Here is a 21,917-nt window from a genome sequence, read left to right as displayed (position 1 = left end):
AACACCTGTCAAACAGCTTGGGGTTTTGAATATCCATGCAGTTTACATCCATTTCATATTTCAAATTGAAATGAAATATTTGGTATTTATCCTGGGGAGCGAAAGGAAATTGGTAAAGCATTGTCAGTCATTGAAGTTAAAAAGGGGACAAAGCAGTCACAAGTACTTCAAATCTATGGAAAATAATAAACTTAGTTATCGGTACAAATGACAAATATCTGTACAACAGTAACTTATTGGATCCATGATGGAAAGGTCATAGATCTGTACATGGCGACCAAGGCTTATCTCATTTGCCCGCATATGGCCCATATCCCTCTAAACCTTTCCTCCTCTATCCTATATAGAGGAACCTTCCTCTGATGATAGTTAAAACAATAATCCAAACTTCAAGTCCTTCAGAGGAATATGAGAGAAGATGATTCTGTATCATATTGAACCACAGAATTAACATCCCCAACTCATCGCAAACAAGGGTCTCGACCTGAAACGTCACCCATTCCTTCTCTCCAGAGCCTGTCCCGCTGAGATACTCCAGCATTTTGTGTCGACCTTTGGTCTTGAACATTACTTTCTTTTACTCGGGTCAAGAGAGTCAAGAAGGTCACAAGTGTTTAGAGCAAGGTTGTTCTGGCACCATTCAGGCAATCAATTTCCCTCCTACTATTACTGTAAGTGTAAGCTATCCTGTGTGTTTCAGTGAACACATTGTTGACTTGGCGCTCAGAATACAAACACAAGCATAAGCAAGTATTACCTGCCACATTGTGGCAGGAAAGGTTGAAATGTATGTTGGAGTAATGACACAGCCTTTGTTGATGCCAACCCATAGTAAGACGGCTTCTACTGTTGAGTAATTTGTTACAATTACATCTTGCATGCCAGTGTGTCATAGACATAAGATGAAGACAAATTTGTGTGGACAGCCAAATTTGAGAGGGATGCTCCACAATTGATGGATCAGGCCTTATGATTAATGGATTCAAAGGCCTTGATGAGGTCAAAAATTATCATGTATCATAGTTAGTGCTGCTAAATCATGAAGCTGGCCGTGGTGAAGATCATGAAGTTTTGTGCAATTCAGGGAGCTGTTCTTCAGCCACCAATGACTTAAGTAATCTGCAGGAATCGCCTCAAGATTAATTAAGTCCTATTTGTCTCATTTCTTGAAGAAGGTTGTGATTACTGCATCTCTGATGACCCCTGACATGTCCTCCTCTTCTCAGGAAAATTTGAACCAAAGTTCCTGTCTGTCAAGTAGCAGGGAAACCGCCCATGGAAGAGGCTTTGTTGTTTTGCAGTTGGCAGCTGTTTTTTTAAGCTCATGTGTGGAGCAGTGGTGAGGCAGGGCATAGTTTTTCAACAAATATTTTCCTTTCAATGCAATGACAATGTGTCATTGCAGCCAACTCACATTTCACAATTAGTCATTTCATAAAATTCCCAAAAGCAACACTCTACTGATTTGCCTTCCACAAAATCATGTAGAAACCACACATCAAAATAGGTCATTTCAGCTCATCAGTTCACAATGATAGCTACTTTCCTTGTATTTTCTTGAACTATCAAACAAATTCAGAAAATCTCTTCTATTCCCAGTACCAATCACTAATTCTAGAAATGTATTCTGCAGACTTGCAAAATTGTGTAAGAACATGTTATGCTGCTTTCTGATGGTCTGATAGATATTCATTTTAACTTTTGCCGGTTAAGTAATAGGATTACCACCAAGATTCAAGAAGGCCTTTTGGGAATAATCGTACACCAAAATCAGTACTTTGTGCTGTTGTACTTCGTGGTCCGGTATCTGTTATACCTTTGTTTTGACTCTGGACGGACCACAAGTACACGTGTTTAAAAGGTTAGAAAGCTGGAGCTTAAATCCAGGCTGTTTATTCCATGGCCACCTGGAACCAGTGACCACTAAATCACCTCATTCTCTTATATACATGTTACTACCCGGGCAAACAAAGTAGTCCTTGTGATACAACAAAGTAGTCCTTGCAATATCACAACATGTGCTTAATCAGGAATGTATTTTGAACTGAATGGAGGGTTGTAATGATTATTCCCCTAATTGGGGAGGATATTTGGTAGAAGGGATGGGCCAATTGCAACCACAATAGCAGAGCAGGTGGGATATCTGGCCAGAAATGACAGTAAAATACCTTACATGTTTTTATATTCCTGTGAAACTAATGCAAAATTATCAGGATCAGAACCACTGTAGTAATATCAAACAGACAAGGGACATCAAAAATATTGGAGCAGTATAGCAAATGGGATTTGTTGTAAATAGAGAAAACGGGGCAGCATGAGGTTAAAAAAAGACTTGGGATGCAAGATATCAAAGAGCTAGAGCAGGAACATACAAGAGTCAAAGCAGTCAGCTGGGAGAGCTGAGGAAAGTGCCATTTTTTTGATACCAATAGAAGGGAACAGGAGAACTGGAAAGTGCACAGAAACATGTTGTCTGCTATAAATTTGGGGAAAAGCAAGAAATGCTGAAGGAACTCAAAGGGGTCAGGTAGCATCTGTGAAAGGAATGGTCAATATTTTGGATTGGGACCCTTCTACATACATTTAGGGAAGGAGCTTTTACTTAGGGTCTTTATAGTAAAATAATAAAGACTTTGGCAAAGAATTACGAAATTCCTGCAATGTGATTGAAACAACTTCCTTTTTTTTTTAAAAAGCAGAACATATTAAAAATAAAACAAAAAGGGTCAATTCTCTTTTTGCGAGGACATTGTCACAAATGGAAGATTATGTTTTTCAAATTAACATTTGAGAGCAGGCTGGTTTGGAGCTGCTGTGACAGACACCTGTTATAAGTCAATAATGATGTTAGCATTTGAAATCCGACTAAATAACAAATAACTAACCAGGAATATAACTGCTCATGTGAGTTAATTTTAGAGTCAGATTTATATTCCAAGAAAATAGAACCCCGAGTCTACTGAGAATGTGCCGACTGCCCATTTACACCCATCCCATTTTATTCTCTCAGCCTTTCCAACAATACGCAATGGGGTGGTGGAGTCAGGAAATATCACAATATTAAAGTATCTCGACCAGCACTCGAATTGCCAAGCCATTAAGGCAACAGTCCAAGTGTTGCGAACTGAGATTAGTATGGATGAATACTTGATATTCGACATGGACAGTGAGTTGAAGGACCTGTTTCACCTGTTGTATTACTGCAGGCTCCCACTCACCTATACAATAGGGACAATTTAGTGAACAGTTAACCCTCACATCTTTGGGATGTGACAGGAAACCAGGTACCCTGGGGGCATACCTAGCTAGGTACAGAGAGAAAGTACAAACATAATATCTGCGGTTAGTATTGAACCTGGGTCCCTGGTGTTGTGAGCTAGCAGCTCCACTAGCACCTTGAAAACGTATGAAAGGCAGTAGCCAGATAATATACAGGACAACAAACAGGGATGAGATAATGATCAGATTGATACTCTAACGGTGTTAGACACAAGGAACTGCAGATGTTGGTTTACAAAAAAAACACTCAATGGGTCAGGCAGCAATGTAATGTTTTGGGTCAAGACCAGTCTGAAGAAGTGTACCAATGTGAAATGTCGCTTATCCATACGATATGATAGAACTTTATTTATCCCAGGAGGGAAATTAATTTAATCCAAGTTCTCAAGAGATGCTGCCGGATTCAGTTACTCCAGCACATTGTGACCCATAATGACCTTTCCGTCCTAGGCCTTGCCCACTGTCAGAGTGAGGCCCAACACAAATTGGAGGAATAGCACCTCATATTTCGCTTGAACAGTTTACAACCCAGCAGTATATTGATTTCTCTAACTTCAGATAACCCTCTCTCTCTGTCCCTCCCCCATCCTAGTTCTCCGACTAGTTTCACTGTCCTCCCGATTAATATTACTGTTTGTATGCCTCGTTGTCATCTTCCGCTCAGCCAAAAATGAACCATTCTACATTTCCGTGAACAACATCTGCTTTGATCTATCCTTTTCACACCTTAAATTCATTTTGTGCCCTTCCCTCTCCCCTGACTCTCAGCCTGAAGAAGGGTCTCGACACGAAACGTCACCCATTCCTTCTCTCCAGAGATGCTGCCTCTCCCACCAAGTTACTCCAGCGGTGACTCTACTGGTGTCGGCAGAATGCTAAATATCGAATCAACGCTTCTCACCTTTGAATGATACAACGGGAGATTTGACATTAACCTCGGTTTCACCTGAAGACCAGGCATCTGTCAACAATGATTAATATGGCCAACGAATTGGAACGGTAAACTTCTGACTGGCCACCATGGAACGGCTTGAACTTCTCCAAACAGAATGACTTCCATTGAGTAGAATAGACACTAACGTTAAGCCGTACAGCTTATCGTTATAAATTATTGTTCTTCTTCTATTTGTTTCCACTGGAGAGACGCGGTGAGGAAATCACCTTTGCGAAGTCATCGCTCATTCTCCCCACTCGGACTGCAGGTTAAATGGAAAGAAAGTTCGGGGTTAAGAGTCGGTGGAGACCTAATCGGATTTGTCACGGTTGAAAATAAAGGCACCAGGCGGTAGCGATACTGAGGCAGAAGCAGCAAACACTCGGCGCAGCGCGCTCGGGACCAAAGGAGCCCAGATCCAGATCGCGGGCGGACGTCACGGCACGCGAACGAGAGCGCGCCCCCGCTTCTTCCTGTGTTGAGTTAAACGACTCGGCGTCGGCCAATGGGAGGAGAGGTGTTGGCGTGCGGGTTCTACCCCCTTATGACGTGCGCGCGCGGGCGGCGTCATGGGGGGGGGAGGAGAGAGAGAGAGAGATATCGAGCGAGTGGAGGAAGCGGCGGCAGCAGCAGCAGCGGCATCAACAGCTGGAGTTCAGCGGACCGGGGAGAAGGAAGCGCTTTTTTTTTGTGCCACGGAGCCGGTAAGACAGCCACTGGCGATGCGGACAGAGATGACCAGCGGACTGGTCCATCCCTTTACCCCGCGGCACTTGAAACTTGGCCGGCGAGTAACCGTACGCCGCCCGCCCGCCAGCCAGGTGTTGGGGGACTCAGTTGGCGCGACTTGTTCCGCGTTTGGGACGGGCGGGCGTGCGGCCACCGAGCGGCGGCTGCCGAGCACATTGTCGGCCTGTGTTGTGGCGGGCGGCAACGGTTATCGCCGCTCTCCCCACTTCCCCTACCCGCTGTTGATCGCCCGGCGGCGAGTAAGTTTGCTGGGGAAGTTTTTTTCCCCCCGAGCGGATGACTGGTGCCGGTGGCTCTGGGGCTGTGGCTCTGTCTGAGCGCCGGTTGTGTGTGTCTATTTTCCCCTCATTCTCTCGCACACATCGCATCGTTATCTTAAGACATATATTCTCCTTACTATCTGACAGTACAACCGTCCGACGAGGGGATGCCGCTCCTCCACCGTAAGCCATTTGTCAGACGAAAGCCGCCGGCCGACTTGAAGCCTGACGAAGAAGTTTTCCATTGCAGGACCACCAGCGAAATCTTCCGGAGCTACGAGTGAGTCGCCCGGTGGCTGAACTTTATTTTACCAAAGATGCTGGGAATGATCATCAGTAGGGGAAGGGTTGGGGTGCGACGGGGGGGGGGGGGTTGTTACAGGCACAACCCCACTAGTCCTTCAGACGGGCGCATTTATCATTTTTGTTTAAAATCGTCAAATTATGATTCGAAACAAACGTTAACGGCACGGGATTTGGTGAGCGCCACTTCTTCCCTCGTCCTCTTCCTCCTTCCCCACTCCCCAAAACCCGTGGCGGCTTGTCAAGTGCTAATAAACTCGTGTTGATTGTGAGTAGGCCTTGTGCCGTCGGATCATGTAAATGTATTCATATACCGTGATGGCTGTGTGTAAAAAAAATCATACATTCACTCCCCGGTCTTTCTCAACGGATTTGCGCCAATTCGAACGTGGTTTAGTTCTCTTTTATTCTCGGGTTTAGATGTGCCAAGTTAGGGCTTTATTTTTTTGATCGTTTATTCCGGAGAGACAATTTGAGTTTCTGGGCGGCATGTGGAGAGTGTGGGTTGTTTAGCTGGCTTATCCGAATTGTCTCTTTTGTATCAGTACTCGCTAATGGGCCTATTTTGGAGAGCCGAAGGCTGCTCCTCTGTTCGGATCAGAGCTAGAAGTTATTTTCGCAGTATCGTTTTATGATATCTCTTTTTTAAATCATGACTCTTTGATTGAAGTGTTGGATTCGGTTATTTCAGAGATATTCAAAAGATTAAAGGCTAGTTGTAGTGACCATCAAGTATTGGCTAAAAGGATGACTTGATATTTCAAAAGTATGGGGATGGTCAGTAATAACTTATTTGATTTCCTAATCACCCAGTTTGTGTAGAAATTTTTTTAAGCAATTTTGATGTTTTAAACTGGAAATTGGATCCGGTTTGAAATTGGGTGGCACAGTGAGTGGCTCCTTGTGCTTGTCCCTCGAATGACTAAGATTTTGTACCTCTGCATCATTTTCCTGCCCAATCCCTTTGATTCATATATTTTTTTAAACAATTAATCTTGGTATTGAAATACTTTGTATCAAGTTTTCATGGGTCTCCCGAATAGAGAATGCCAAAATGTAATACCTTTCTTGTCTGTTCTGAATATTTATCTCTTTCGTTGTATGTTATCTATGGTTCTGGACCACCCCAGCCAGGAGAAACGACAACTTCATTTCCAAGTTTGTGAAGATTCGCCTTTCATTCCTCTAACCTCAGTGCTTACACAAGAAATCTGCCATCACAAGAATCAATCTGGTGATCCATAGTTGCCCTTTCTCTGTAACAAATAAACTCGCCCTTGGATGTATAGACCAGACCTGCAGAGTTTCATATCTTTTGAGGGCTGTATATAAAAGGACTAAGACTCTTCTATTCTTGTACTCAAACCTCTTGCAATGTAGCCCAATTGCCTTAATTACTTGCTGCACCTGTATGTTAAACCAGTATGATTCCTATAGAGATGCCCAGATCTACCAGAAGGCTTTTATTCTCACACTGATAAAATACCCTGCCGTTAATTTATTTCTACTGAAGTGGATGGCATCTAATTTTTCTACCTTATATTTTATGTCACTTCCTTGCCTATGAAATAAGATCCTCTTAAAACATCTACTTGTAGACTGTACTTCTAGTTGATGTTTATCTTAGTCATAGGATGATACAGTGTGGAAACAGGTCCTTCGGCCCAACTCGCCCACACCGCCAACAATGTCCCAGCCACACTAGTCCTACTTGCCTGTGCTTGGTCCATATCCCTCCAAACCTGTCCGATCCATGTACCTGTCTAAATGTTTCTTAAACGATGGGATAATCTCGGCCTCAACTACCTCCTCTGGCAGCTTGTTCCATACACCCACCACTCTTTATGTGAAAAAGTTACCCCTCGGATTCCTATTGAATCTTTTCCCCTTCACCTTGAACCTGTGTCCTCTGGTCCTCGATTCCCCTACTCTGGGCAAAAGACTCTGTGCATCTACCCAATCTATTCCTCTCATGATTTTGTATACCTCTATAAGATCTCCCCTCATCTTCCTACACTAATGGAATAGACAATAGATAATAGGTGCAGGAGTAGGCCATTTGGCCCTTCGAGCCAGCACCGCCATTCAATGTGATCATGGCTGATTATTCTCAATCAGTACCCCGTTCCTGCTTTCTCCCCATACCCCCTGACTCCGCTATCCTTAAGAGCACTATCTAGCTCTCTTTTGAATGTATTCAGAGAATTGGCCTCCACTGCCCTCTGAGGCAGAGAATTCCACAGATTCACAACTCTCTGACTGAAAAAGTTATTCCTCATCTCTGTTCTAAATGGCCTACCCCTTATTCTTAAACTGTGGCCCCTGGTTCTGGACTCCCCCAACATTGGGAACATGTTTCCTGCCTCTAATGTGTCCAACCCCTTAATAATCTTATACGTTTCCATAAGATCCCCTCTCATCCTTCTAAATTCCAGTGTATACAAGCCTAGTCGCTCCAGCCTTTCAACATATGACAGTCCCGCCATTCCGGGAATTAACCTAGTAAACCTACGCTGCACCCCCTCAATAGCAAGAATATCCTTCCTCAAATTTGGAGACCAAAACTGCACACAGTACTCCAGGTGCGGTCTCACTAGGGCCCTGTACAACTGCAGAAGGACCTCTTTGCTCCTATACTCTACTCCTCTTATGAAGGCCAACATTCCATTGGCTTTCTTCACTGCCTGCTGTACCTGCATGCTTCCTTTCAGTGACTGATGCACTAGGACACCCAGATCTCGTTGTACGTCCCCTTTTCCTAACTTGACACCATTCAGATAATAATCTGCCTTCCTATTCTTACCACCAAAGTGGATAACCTCACACTTGTCCACATTAAACTGCATCTGCCAAGCATCCGCCCACTCACACAACCTGTCCAAGTCACCCTGCAACCTCATAGCATCTTCCTCACAGTTCACACTGCCACCCAGCTTTGTATCATCTGCCAATTTACCAATAGTACTTTTAATCCCTTCATCCAAGTCATTGATGTATATTGTAAATAGCTGCGGTCCCAATAGAGATCCAACCTACTCAACCTCTCCCTTTAGCTCACACCCTCTAGTTCTGGCAACATCCTTGTAAATCTTTTCTGAACCCTTTCAAGTTTGACAATATCTTTGGTATAACATGGTGCCCAAAACGGAACACGATATTCTAAATGCGGTCTCACCAACTTCTTATACATCTGCAACATGACATCCCAACTTCTATACTCATTACACTGACTGATAAAGGCCAAAGTGCCAAAAGCCTTTTTGACCACCTTATCTACCTGTGACTCGACCTTCAAGGAACCATGCACCTGCTCTACAAGATCCCTCTGCTCTACAACACTACCCGGAGGCCTACCATTTACCATCTTCTGCATACCTTGCATTGATCCCTGATCAAAATCATTGGTGTATATTCTGGATAGTGGCCAGCACACATTCCAGAGGCACCCAATTGCACGCAACAGCATCCCACCTTGGAAATAGTGCATTTATTCCTACTAGGATGACTATGGTGATAAACTGCAAATTATAGTGGTAAGGCAGAGCTGGAAAGACGATCACATTTGAACAAGTTGACATTGTAAGGCAGATGAGGATATGGGTTAAGAGAAGGTGGGATATTATAAAACAAATGTGTCCATTAACCAATCCTCAGTCTATGCCAGTATATTACCTCCAAATCGATGTGTTCTAAGTTTGTCAACAACCTCTTGTGCAGTGCTTTCTTCGACTCTTTTCCTGCCCGTCCGAACACCATATTAACTGGTTCACCCTCAACTATTCTGTTAATTGCAATCTCAAAGTAAAAGGGCCAACGGATTTCCCTTTAAGCTGATGTTGACTCTACCATTTCAAATTTTATTTTCTAACTAGCCTGTTACCTCCTTTTGACTTAAGATTCCAACATTTTTTCTCCGATTGATGACATGTTAACTTGTCAACAATTCCCAATATTTGCCTCCTTATCTGTCAAAATGATTCTAAAGTCAGTCGGCTTTTGGAAGATGACAACTAGTGAATCCACTTTCACCATAGCCATCCCTTTAAACACTGGGAAATGTGCTCATGACCTGGGTTTTGGCAAAAAGCAAAGTGCTGGTGGAACTCAGCAGACCAAGCAGTAAATGTAGAGGGAATGGACAAACTGGAAGAGCAAACCAGAACATTCCACATGGAATGATTCTTTAGGATGCTGACAGGGTCTGGTGGCATCACAGTTGTAAAGTTCAAATGTTATATGAGCAGGATTAGGCCATTTGGCCCATCAAGTCTACTCTGCCATTCAATCATGACTAATCTAACTTTCCTTCTCAATCCCATTCTCCTGCCTTCTCTCTATCATCCCTGACGCCCCTTCTAATCAAGAATCTGTCAATCTGCGCCTCGAGGGATGAGGCAACATCCCTTGGTTTGAGAGATTGTTAGGTTGAGATGGAGTGGTGGGAAGAAAGGGTAAGCAAAATTAAATACATTCGTTATATACCTACACACGATTTAATTACATTTTTCTTTTCACAGTGACTTTTTCGAAAGAACCATACTTTGCAACAGTCTAGTATGGAGCTGTGCTATTACAGGAAAGCCAGGGCTGACTTACCAGGAAGCAGTTGAGTCGGAGGCCAAGGCCAGACAGAATCTTCAGAATTTCCCGGAGCCACTGGTGGTGCCCATTCTTCACTTAACATCACTTAGTTACTGTTCACGACTCCATGAACTATGTGATGATCTGTACATGTATACTCAGGATCGATATTTTGCCGGAGAGATAGTGGAAGTGACCGGTCTTAATGTTCTCAGGTATTGACTTAAGTTAAAATGTAGACACGTTAGAAGGGGATTTTTTTGTTTTCCTCCACCCCATAACATTGCTGTCCTTGATTTTTTTTTTTGCTTTAACATTCTTCAGAATATATATTCCATGTAAAAGTGCAGGTCATAAATGCAAAGTGCCGAATCACAAGTTAATTTATTTTTCCTATTTTGTCTGCCCTGTTTTCAATGTATTACTTCCCATGTTATGATCCCATGAAGGGAAGTTGTCATCAACACATTGATCAATTGAATAATGGGGACAAGGAACTGCAGATGCTGGAATCTTCATCAAAATGCAAATTGCTGAAGGAACTCAGGAAGTTGGGCAGCATTTGTGGAGGGAATAAGTTGGAGACATTTTGTGTCGGCACCAATCTGATGAGGTCCCCACCAAAAATGTCACCCATCCATTCCTCCACAGTTGCTCCCGAACCCGAATTAATTCGAGAACTGTGGATTTTGATCATTGAACAATAGTTTCATTTAAATGTGACAACATTGAATTCCTCTCCCTATCCAGTGCACACTCATTCCTCCTACTTTCTTGCCCGCATTTCTCTTCACCCCACCGCCCACATCCACCCTGTCCCTCTCCACATGTCTCTTTTAACTCACTCCTCCTATTATCTTGTATTTCCTTTTCATATAAAGCTTTTGTCTGCCCATATTTTGTGTACCCATCTGCTACCCCTCCCCCCACTTACCTATCACTTGTGTAGGGCGGAACTACAGATGCTGGTGTACACAGAAGATAGACACAACATGCTGGAGTAACTCAATGGGACAGGCAGCATCTCTGGAATGAAGGAATGGGTGACGTTTCTTGTCTCTGAAATAGGGTCTCGACCCAAAACGTCACCCATCTCTCCAGAGATGCTGCCTGAACTGGTGTTACTCCAGCAATTGTTGTCCACCTATCACTTGCCAGGCTTTGTCCCGCCTCTACTTTTCCAGCTTCCAGCTCCTTCCTATTACAATCAGTCTGATGAAGGGAGACAAATCAAAACATCACCTATTCATGTCCTCCACAGGTAACTGTGTTACTCCAGCACTTTGTTTTACTTCAAAAAAAATGGTTTATGTATTGCCTTACACTTAACTTGCCAAATCAAAGTAGTCAGCTTCATGTCACATTGCAAGTGCCAAATGTCTCACACAAGTTAGTTGCTGCATTGAAATGACATTATTTAAGTAAATTATCGCTGTAAAAGCCTTGACTTTATGTGAAATATGTGCTTTTTTACATTTTCAATTGGGAGTATTCACTTTTTTATATAACAGTTCATCCCAGATAGAAAACAACTTCTGAAAGTTATTATAAGATGCTTTCACGTGTCCTCAGATATTTGGATTTTTTTCTTTTTCTTTTTCAAGGGAAAACATCAATGGTCCACTGATGTTCAGTTTACAATGGAAGTATATCAATAAAATGGAAGATGAAAAATGTGCACTGAAATCATGCCATAAATACAGATGTTGAAATTAGTGATTATATTCTCCATTGTAAATGAAAACAATAATTTTCCGTTTCAGTGCTTTTTTGTAAACCTATTCCAATGGAAGTAAAAGATTTGGGAGCGGTGAATGTGTTTGACAACATATACAATCATTTCATATTTTGACTACAATTATATGATGGAAGATACAAGCACCTGCATTTTGATGTTGAGATTGTAGTGTTTCTGTTTTTGAAAAATTGTTTTTTGAACACCATTGCATACAAGTAACTTACGAACATCATAATTCTACTTACAGAATGCAGTTGTTTGAACTTCAAAAAAAATGCTTTGATATTTTCTTGCTGTAATTAAAATCAGAGCAAGGACATTTTCTTTAAAAGAACCATATGTTTCTTTAAATGCCACTTAATATAATAACATTTTTGGATTCAAACACAAATGGAGAGCAAAATGTTTAGAAAGGTTTTGAAACAAACAGCCTGTGTAAAATTAGCTTTCATCAATAGTTTCTATTTTACACTTGGACTAACTTTGTTTTGATAGGCAAACGTGTAAGGTTTTGGAAGTTCTGACTCCACCAATACTAAATGGGACTGCTAATGGACACATAAGCAACAGAGCTGAAGATGTAGTGATTGTCATCAGTGATGAAAGTGACAATGAGGAACGATCCAAAAGTTGTCCAGCTTCTGCACCAATTGGGTAAATGTTTACATTACATGTTGATGGATCATGTTGTATTTTTAAACTATTTTGTTAGCACTGCTGGGTCATGATTAAGATACTTGACAAGCGTCATAAAGTGAAAGATGATTAGAACAATTAGTGACCTAGCTCCTCGTGTGGAAATGGGACAGCACAACAGTTTAGATGTACACCAAATGCTGGAGTAACTGAGTGGGCAGCTAGTATCCCTGGAGAATGCGGATAAAGTTTTGAGTTGGAACCCTCTTCAAGCTGGGAGAGGGATGGTACAGGGCAGAGCAAGACCAGTAATAGGTAAATATAGGCAAGGGGATTATGTGATAGGCAGATTGTTGGATAAAAGTCAGAGATAGTGACAGGTGTGAACCAGGGAGGATGAAGAGTTGTGAATTGTTAAACTCAGAGATAGAAAACTTGCAAATTGTGTATTCATTTTAAATTGTACAAGTGGAGGTGTAGGGAGGAAACCCCTTGCAGAGTTTGCCTGGTTTCAGGGGATGGGGTGTTGGGGAGGGAGAGGGGATGAAGGGAAAGAAAGGGGTGAGTTTTGGGGAGAGAAAGGGGGTATGTGGGTTTCTTAGAATTGGGAAATTCTGTTGGCTGTTGGCTTGAATGAGCTGCTGTTCCTCCAGTTTTCGTGTGATCTCACCCTGGCAATGGCGGAGGCCCAGGACAGAAAGATCAGTATGATCGGTCGGGGCACTCGAAGCTTCCGTTGTCGGGGCAATCTTAGCTCCCGCAACCGACGGTCGAGCCCTCCGCATCGGGGCGATCAAGCACCCGCATCGGGGGAATCTCAGTTCCCCGCTCCGGGCGATCAGAATCCCGAGTCAGGGCTGGTCGAACCTGCGGCTTGGAGCTTCCTGACATCAGTCTCTACCCAAGACTGCGAGCTCCTTGATGTTGAAATCTGCAGGCCGCTGTTGGAGCATCGATCCGAGGCAAGGGATCACAGGCTCCGATAGTAAGTCCACGGCCCCGCGGTGGGGCTCAAAGTCAGTCTCGAGCAAGGCCGCCAGCTCCATGATGTTAGGCCGCAGAGTGACCGGAGATACGATCCAGAAAAAATCGTATCTCCGGCAAGGTAAGAGATTGAAAAAAGTTTCCCCCGACCCCATCCCCCCACATAAAACAAACCAGAGAACACTAAAACATACTCTTTAACATATACTTAAAATAACAAAACAGAAGAAAGGACACACAGACTGTTGGCGAGGCAGCTATTGCTGGCGCCACTCAGTAGTTTTGACCAATTTGACGTTCTGTAAATAGAGTAATTATACAATCAATGGAATATACTGTATATTTAGCATAAAAATACTGATTTATATTTCACTAAAATGGCTGTCACTGTGTTCCCACTGAAATGATTATGAAAGTTTTGAAGTTGAGCATCTATTAAATGAGAATAGAATATTGTTAAAATGTGATATTGCAATCGGTGTTTTCTTTTTGCAGAAAGAAAAAGGGCAAGATTGATATGGCTTTATTTAAGTACAAGGTGAAACCACTTAAAACGGAAGGAAATGAAATCATAATTAAAGCTTCCCAGATGAAGTGAGTATTCATGATGAGTTGTTTTCCTAGAAGATGAAAGGGGATGTGGCGGCACTGTGGCACAACGGTAGATTTGCTGCCTTACAGTGCCAGAGGCCCAGGTTCGATCCTGACTACAGATGCTGTCTGTATGGAGTTTGTATGTTTTCTCTGTGACTGCATCACAGGCACTCCGGTTTCCTCCCACATTCCAAAAATGTGTTCGTTAATTGACTTCTGTAAAATTTAGTGTGCATATTGCATTGACTTGGACAGGTTGTGTGAGTGAGCAGATGCAAGGCAGATGCAGTTTAATGTGGATAAGTGTGAGGTTATCCACTTTGGTGGTAAGAATAGGAAGGCAGAGTATTATCTGAATGGTGTCAAGCTAGGAACAGGGGACGTACAACGAGATCTGGGTGTCCTAGTGCATCAGTCACTGAAAGGAAGCATGCACGTACAGCAGGCAGTGAAGAAAGCCAATGAAATGTTGGCCTTCATAACAAGAGGAGTTGAGTATAGGAGCAAAGAGGTCCTTCTGCAGTTGTACAGGGCCCTAGTGAGACCGCACCTGGAGTACTGTGTGCAGTTTTGGTCTCCAAATTTGAGGCAGGAAACATGTTCCCAATGTTGAGGGGAGTCCAGAACAAGGGGCCACAGTTTAAGAATAAGGGGTAGGCCATTTAGAACTGAGATGAGGAAAAACTTTTTCAGTCAGAGAGTTGTGAATCTGTGGAATTCTCTGCCTCAGAAGGCAGTGGAGGCCAATTCTCTGAATGCGTTCAAGAGAGAGCTGGATAGAGCTCTTAAGGATAGCGGAGTCGGGGGGGTATTGGGAGAAGGCAGGAACGGGGTACTGATTGAAAATGATCAGCCATGATCACATTGAATGGCTCGAAGGGCCGAATGGCCTACTCCTGCACCTATTGTCTAAAACTGGGATAACATGGAACTAATGTACAGGTCAATGTGGACTCGGTGGGACAATGGATCTTTTCCACACTTGCTAAACTAAAATTAAAATCCATTTTAATATTGGAATATTTGCTGGAAGTCGTCATTTGCTGGAGATCATAACATTATTTCTTTGAAGCCTTAATGGTGACTTGAAGAGTGACCCGGACAGGTAGCTCAATATTCCAGGCTATTCAGTACCCCAACAGGAAAGGTGGGAGAGTGCTATTACTTGGGCAAGGTATCAGTTTAATGGTGAGTGGAGAAATAGACGCAGTGGAATTTGACGAAAATAAGGAACAGCAAAGGATTAAAGATATGGATGAGAGGTTGTTTAAAGACCTCTAAGTGTTCCACTATAAGGCAAAGCATAAATGAGGAAATATCATAAATGTGTAAGCATGTACTGCCATTATTGTGGACCACATCAACATGCATGCTGATTGGACTAATTAAACTGGCATGGCTTGCATTTATTTCAAGGGGACTAGGATCCAAAAACAGATGTAATGCTGAGTCTCTATATGAGTCAAATGAGTGGCATAGTGGCATCCAGATGTTGTGTATGCAACAAAGTTAACATACGAATGCAGTACATAATAAATAAATTTAAAAATTTTCACTTTGGGGGTTGGAGTTTAAAAATGGACTATTGTTGTAATTGTTGGTAAGGATTCACCTGGAGTACTGTGTACAGTTTTAGTCTTTAAGCATATCAAGTATTACAGGCAATCCAGAATTCTAATTCCTAAAATGTCAGGGTTGTCACGAACAGCTTTTTAAAAAAAAAAAGTGGATATGTTTTAATAAGATCAACTTTCATTCCTTTATACTTAAAAGAAAGTCTAATCTCATGGAATTCTATATCTCAGAGGGTCATGAAGTTCGGATCACTGGAAGTATCTGAATGAGGTGGTATTTCCAAGTTTATTAAATAGGGAGAAATATGCAACTCTCCCAGAAGAGTTAATAAGCTGTGATCACATTGGAAAAAGCTTGGAGTGGTAGGGGGAGGGGACACAAGTGCGGGTGGTCTACGCAACTTTTTTTTGTCGTGAGGTACAAATATGAAATTTTATTTTTATGTAGCTATCACTTGTGTTTTTATTCCTCTTAACAGTCGCAAGAAAAATCAATATTCCCGAGATAAGTTAAAGCTATTTCTCAAACAACATTGTGAGTTACGACACGGCGTGCTTAAGGTTAAGGTAAGAATTGTCTTCTGACAATTTTGAGGAGATATTTGTATTAACAAATAACAAATAACACACTGGAAGATGAGTGAAAAGTTCGTACTTAAACCCTCTGAAGGCTGTCTTTCTAATCTGTTTTCATATTGTCTCAGTATATTCCATGAAATGACAACAAATATGCTGCATGAGATCTTGAAGGAAATGCCCAGAAAACGTCATTTTCTTTGCAGTTTCTGTCCACTCGAATTATCCTATTTGCCAATGAAATCTCTATTCTGGTATAACTAACAGCACATAGAATAGGATACGAAGTTGGTTAATACTGCTTTAATCTGGAAGATGAAAAATAACCTGCAATGTGACAGGTGCTTTGTGTGACATAAATTTTCACTATGCTGTCCCATTTTGTTTTGTTTTTTTGCTTTTTCATTCCATGGTTCTCAGATTCCTTTTTGAACTACCACTAGAGGGTGTAGGAGTTTTATCTTTGTAAATGGTAGTTCAGAAATATCTAATTTTATGATTTCAAAATGGATGCTACATTAAATCATTAGAAAAAAAATCATTTGGAAGTTTAATTGTAGGTGAAGGCTATTTTTAAGTTATTGCTTTACCACTATTAGCTGCACCCAAGGTCCTCCAATTCTGGGCTAATTTGAAATCACAAAATGCTGCAATACTCAGCAGGTCATACAGTAAAGAGATAGGGAAGGGTAAAAGGGTTATTACCTCATGGTGGTTGACCTTCCATGAGAACACTCTTTATTCCTAATTGTGAACAATTGAATGACAAAATTCATATGCAATGTATTACTTGAAAGTTGGAGAAATCAATTAATTGATCAATAAATCAATCAAATGCTTGTTTAATTGAGGGAGTATCATTATCAGTGTTCTATTTATTTTCTTTTGTGGATGCATTTAATTCCAACCTGTTCACTTTCATTCAGTCTACAATAGTGGATAAATACAAGCTTTCAGAACAAAACTTTTCATATTTGTTCCCGGATGATGTGTCATCATTTGCTTTGAGTTCCAATAAAGGGCGAGGAAGGATTCCTAAGAACTGCTCTTCATTAACAATTGTAAGTATAATGTCATCTATTCACAAAAACATGCAAAACCTTCTGGTTTCTAGATAATTGAACTGAAGCTGTTAAGGGTCAGAATTTCAACTAAATTTACAAAATATTTTTGGTTTATGGTATCCAATTTTTTTAATTTCCAGCTGTTAAAGATTTCCATGGGAATTTGGTATGGTGTAGCAAGTAGCTTTAAAAATCTGAATAATATAGATTTAAGTCAAAATATCAGGACTTTATTCCAAATCTATTAATACCGTAACTTCGCAAACCCTTATTTTTAAATTTTTGAAATTAATCTTACTATAATTGTTTTTATTTTTTAGTTGTCAAATGTTTCCATCATGCTTGATTAAATTGTATTCATAGTTTAGTGAGAGTATAAATTTAAGGTTTCATTATTTTTGAAATTAATTCACTGAATATTGGAGGCTGATGTTTGATAGCTTGTTTCTAATGCCTCCCATGAAAAAATATTTGCAAACTACAGAGACAAAAAAGTATACATACTAAAGTCTTGAGCAAAAAACAGTGCTGGAATACTCGGTGGGTTAGGCAATATCTGTGGAGGAAATGGGCAAATAACATTTCTGATCGAGGCATTCTGCGGACTCGAGTCGTCTGTCAATTCCCCTTTCAATGTTACCTGGCCCTTTTTGAGTTCCTCCAGCACAAGATTCCAGCACTTGCAGTTCCTTCTGTCTTCCGACGACTGGAAAAGTGGTAGGAGTGGGATGAACATGGCGAGTGATAGATTTATACTGGTGAGAGGGGCAGGATGATTGGCAGATGGGCAGAGTAAGTGTCAAAGTCTTGAGGTAAAAAGGAGAGGGTTTTCAGTTATGGAAAGAAGGGGATTGAAATATAAAACTAGAGGGTGGGACATGGGTGGAAGGGAACAGCGGGGGAGGGAAAGAAAGGACAAAAATGAAATATGGGACTTGGGATGGGAGATAAGCAGACAGTGGAGGGGAAAGGAGTAGAGTGACGTGTCATGGATTAAATGTGTGTGGACCAGTGGGGGGAAGACAGGAGGACAAAGCACCTTGAATTTGGCTTGATGTGTAGGAACAAAAACTACTGATGTCGGGAGGGGGCGGGACAAAGATAGGATGTAGTAGGTGACAAGAAAACAGTGGGACAACTAGGAAAGGGGAGGGGAAAGAGAGGGACAGAGGGACTACCTGAAGTTAGAGAAGTCAATGTTCATACCGCTGGGGTGTAAACTGCCCAAGCGAAATATGAGATGCTGTTCCTCTAATTTGCGCTGGGCCTCACTGTGACAATGGAGGAGGCCCATGACAGAAAGGTCAGACTGGGAATGGGAGGGGTAGTTGAAGTGCTGAGCAGGGAGATCAGGTTGGTTAAGGCGGACGGAGCAATGGTATTGAGTGAAACTTTTGTCGAGCCTGCGTTTGGAACAGCGGACACAATAGATGAGGTTGGAGGAGGTGCAGGTGAACCTCTGCCTCACCTGGAAAGACTGTTTGGGTTCTTGGATGGAGTCAAGGGTGGAGGTAAAGGGACAGGTGTTGCATCTCCCGCGGTTGCATGGGAAAGTACCTGGGGAGGGGGTGGTTTGGGTGGGAAGGGACGAGTTGACCAGGGAGTTATGGAGGGAACGGTCTCTGCGGAAAGCAGAAAGGGGTGGAGATGGGAAGATGTGGCCTGTAGTGGCCTTTGGTGGTGACGGAAATGTTGGAGGATAATTTGTTGCATACGACGGCTGATGGGGTGGAAGGACAAGGAGAACTCTATCCTTACGAATGGGGAGAGGGGGAGCAAGAACAGAGCTGTGGGATATAGAGAAGACCCTAGTGCGAGCCTCATCTATAATGGAAGAGGGGAACCCCTGTTTCCTAAGAAATTAGGACATTTCTGATGCCCTAGCATGAAACACCTCATCCTGACTCCCATCGCTATCTTGATTACACTTCTTCCCACCCTGTTTCCTGTAAAAACTCTATCCCCTACTCCCAATTCCTCCGTTTACATCGCATCTGCGCCCAGGATGAGGTGTTCCATACTAGGGCATCAGAGATGTCCTCATTCTTTAGGAAACTGGTTATGAAGCAGGACAGCCAGATCAGTAGCTTCAAATTGGTTGGATGTAAATGAAATAAGAATATCATAATTTGTAAAATTACTCCCAATATGATTCTTTAAAAAAAATGCTCCTATTCCCATGTCTTGGAGTTGCCTTTACATTTGACTTAAAAGCCTGTGTAAGGTGACTATACTTCAGTTTGGCTTATCTGGTTGGTTGTCCAAGAGTGCAGTAGTATGTAGACGCATAATTTTTATGTTCTAATTAGCTTTTCCGAAGCAAACATTTTATTCTTGCATTATATTTGTTTGCTTGAAAAATTGAATGTTGGTGTTTGGAATTGGGTACAAAGAATTGCAAGGTGCATGTTTTTCTCCCCTTCATCTGATCGTGGCAAATCCTCCACTCTTTTGTTTGAACTACCAATGAAGACAAAATCAATTTTCTTGAAAGAAAGAGTGGGAATATCAGGTTAGGCATTATATGTAGAGATGAAATGAAGTTACCATTGCCATCAGAACCAGAAAGAGTTTAAATCCAGGGAAAGGGATCAGTGATTAATTGTTAGGGGAATTATAGCAATGAGATGTGTATTAAAAATTGTGATAAAGTGAAAACAGTATCATTATTTTAATTATTTGAAGAAGGGTCTCAACCGAAACGTCACCCATTCCTTCTCTCCCGAGATGCTGCCTGACCTGCTGAGTTACTCCAGCATTTTGTGAATAAATCATTATTTTAATTATTGCATGTCCAGAAACCTGTTAGATGGGTAGTTGGAAGATGGGAGAATGTTTATCAAGTTTACTTAGGATTTCGTTGTAACAACATAGAATGCTGAACGCTAAAATTGGTGTGGAAGTAGAACAGAATTTAATTGACACATAACGAGAAACTGAAGCCATTCTGCAAAGTGACTGCCCAAGCTGTTTTCCATTGTAAAGACAACCATGTTATGTGCAATAAATACGTACTAATGTGTGGGGCTCTGGATGGTGAAGAACAAGATTATTTTGCCAGCCAAGTATAATGAAATGACAGCTCAACAAGTTCTTTTTGTTTCCCAGTCACAGCCTGATAGTGCAACTGATGGGGAGGATGCATCAAGGTACAAAAATAAGTCTGCACGGGAAATTGAGAAGATGCGCAAGCAAAAAGAAGAAATGAAAGCACTAGGTATTCTTGTATAATTTGGATCCCAAAGAGCCGTCAATGGCTCACTTCCAAGCTTCCTATTGCTGCAAGATTGTGATGGGGAAATGGATGAAACTCTGAGTTTATATTTGTGTTCCATTAAATTTTGCCTTCTCAGTAGGGTTAGAATATATCTCAAGTATAATCATGATTGATGGGGTTTGAAGACTAACCCAGTCGCTAAGTATTCATCTTTTGGTAAGCATATGGAATTGGAGATCAAACTAGAGGCTAGGTTTTCCGGCAGTAAGTGAGTTAAACGGTTTTAATGATATTCTCATTGAGTTGATAAGATTTTGATAGATATATATTGATACTTCATCTGAATGGAATTGGAATGGCACAATGCCAATGTCTTTCACCGCAGTTAAATTACCCTAAACGTTAATTGAATTGAATAAATTTTATTAGCCAAATATGTATACACACAGCGAATCTGCCTTGTTGCTTTGCTCGCAAGTAACAACACAATATACAGTAGACAATCACAAATTTTTTTTTGATAATTTAAACATGTGAAGAATTAAATACCAGAGCACAAGGAGGCTACAGACATTTGGCTGTTGAGTAGAGCTACTGCTCATAGAAAAAAAGCTTTTTATGTCTGGCTGTGGCGGCTTTGACAGTCCGGAGTCACCGTACAGAGGGAAGTGCTTCAAAGAGATTGTGGCCAGGGTGAAAGGGACCAGAGATGATCTTACCCGCTCTCTTCCTGGCCCTTGCAGTGTACAGTTCATCGATGGAGGGCAAGGTTGTAACCAACAACCTTCTCGGCTGATCAAACAATGCACTGTAGCTTCCAGATGTCATGCTTGGTGGCTGAGCCAAACCAGGCCATGATGGAGAAGGTGAGGACAGGCTCTATGATGCCAGTATAAAACTGGACTATCATTGCCTGTGGCAGATTATGTTTTCTCAGCTGCCGCAGGAAGTACATCCTGTGTTGGGCCTTTTTGACTGGAGTCGATGGTGACCTCCTATTTAAGGTCCTTGGAGATGAGGTCCAGGGAACTTAAATGACTCCACAGATGTGACTGGTGTTGTTGATAGTGAGGGGAGGGGGAGCTCTCCTTAAGTCTACAATCACTTCCACTATCTTAAGAGCATTGAGCTCCAGGTTGTTGCAATTGAGCCAGTTGTGTCTGTGGGCAGATTCCTCCCTGGATCAGTCCAATCAGGGATGTGTCATCTGCAAACTTGAGAAGCTTGACAGAGGAGTCTGTGGAGGTGCAGTCATTGGTGTAGAGAGAGTAAAGACAAGGGGAGAGTAGGCAGCATTGCGGTGCTCCTATGCTGAGTGTCTGTGGGTCCGAGATGTGCTTTCCCAGCCTTACATGCTGCTTCCTATCTCGGGAAGTAGATGATCCACTGACAGAGTGTCCAGGCACAGTCAACTGGGAGAGATTAGA

The 21,917-nt window shown here is 42.0% G+C and overlaps 2 protein-coding genes across 3 annotated transcripts in view; one reads left to right on the top strand and one right to left on the bottom strand.

The window, feature by feature from the left end:
* Window positions 1–4,619, bottom strand: part of srp54 (signal recognition particle 54) — a 36,086-nt gene extending 31,467 nt beyond the window's left edge. The window contains exon 1 of one of the 2 annotated variants that reach the window (XM_078406545.1): window positions 4,181–4,619. The gene's annotated coding sequence lies outside the window, so the exon portion shown is untranslated. The remainder of the gene's footprint in view (window positions 1–4,180) is intronic. The other variant, XM_078406544.1, reaches the window with a different exon arrangement.
* A 184-nt stretch (window positions 4,620–4,803) lies between these two features.
* baz1a (bromodomain adjacent to zinc finger domain, 1A) overlaps window positions 4,804–21,917 on the top strand; it is a 75,355-nt gene continuing 58,241 nt past the window's right edge. Inside the window, exons 1-8 of the mRNA XM_078406542.1 lie at window positions 4,804–4,917; window positions 5,371–5,503; window positions 10,044–10,322; window positions 12,341–12,499; window positions 13,961–14,059; window positions 16,113–16,200; window positions 17,136–17,270; window positions 20,382–20,490. Of these exons, the coding sequence (XP_078262668.1) occupies window positions 5,391–5,503; window positions 10,044–10,322; window positions 12,341–12,499; window positions 13,961–14,059; window positions 16,113–16,200; window positions 17,136–17,270; window positions 20,382–20,490 (982 nt within the window). The 5' untranslated portion in view covers window positions 4,804–4,917; window positions 5,371–5,390. The remainder of the gene's footprint in view (window positions 4,918–5,370; window positions 5,504–10,043; window positions 10,323–12,340; window positions 12,500–13,960; window positions 14,060–16,112; window positions 16,201–17,135; window positions 17,271–20,381; window positions 20,491–21,917) is intronic.

This window comes from Rhinoraja longicauda, chromosome 10, assembly GCF_053455715.1.
Source record: "Rhinoraja longicauda isolate Sanriku21f chromosome 10, sRhiLon1.1, whole genome shotgun sequence".
In the NCBI taxonomy this organism is placed as follows: domain Eukaryota; kingdom Metazoa; phylum Chordata; class Chondrichthyes; order Rajiformes; family Arhynchobatidae; genus Rhinoraja; species Rhinoraja longicauda.
Note: the sequence above shows the minus strand (reverse complement) of the source record. Positions and strands in the feature narration are given on the sequence as shown.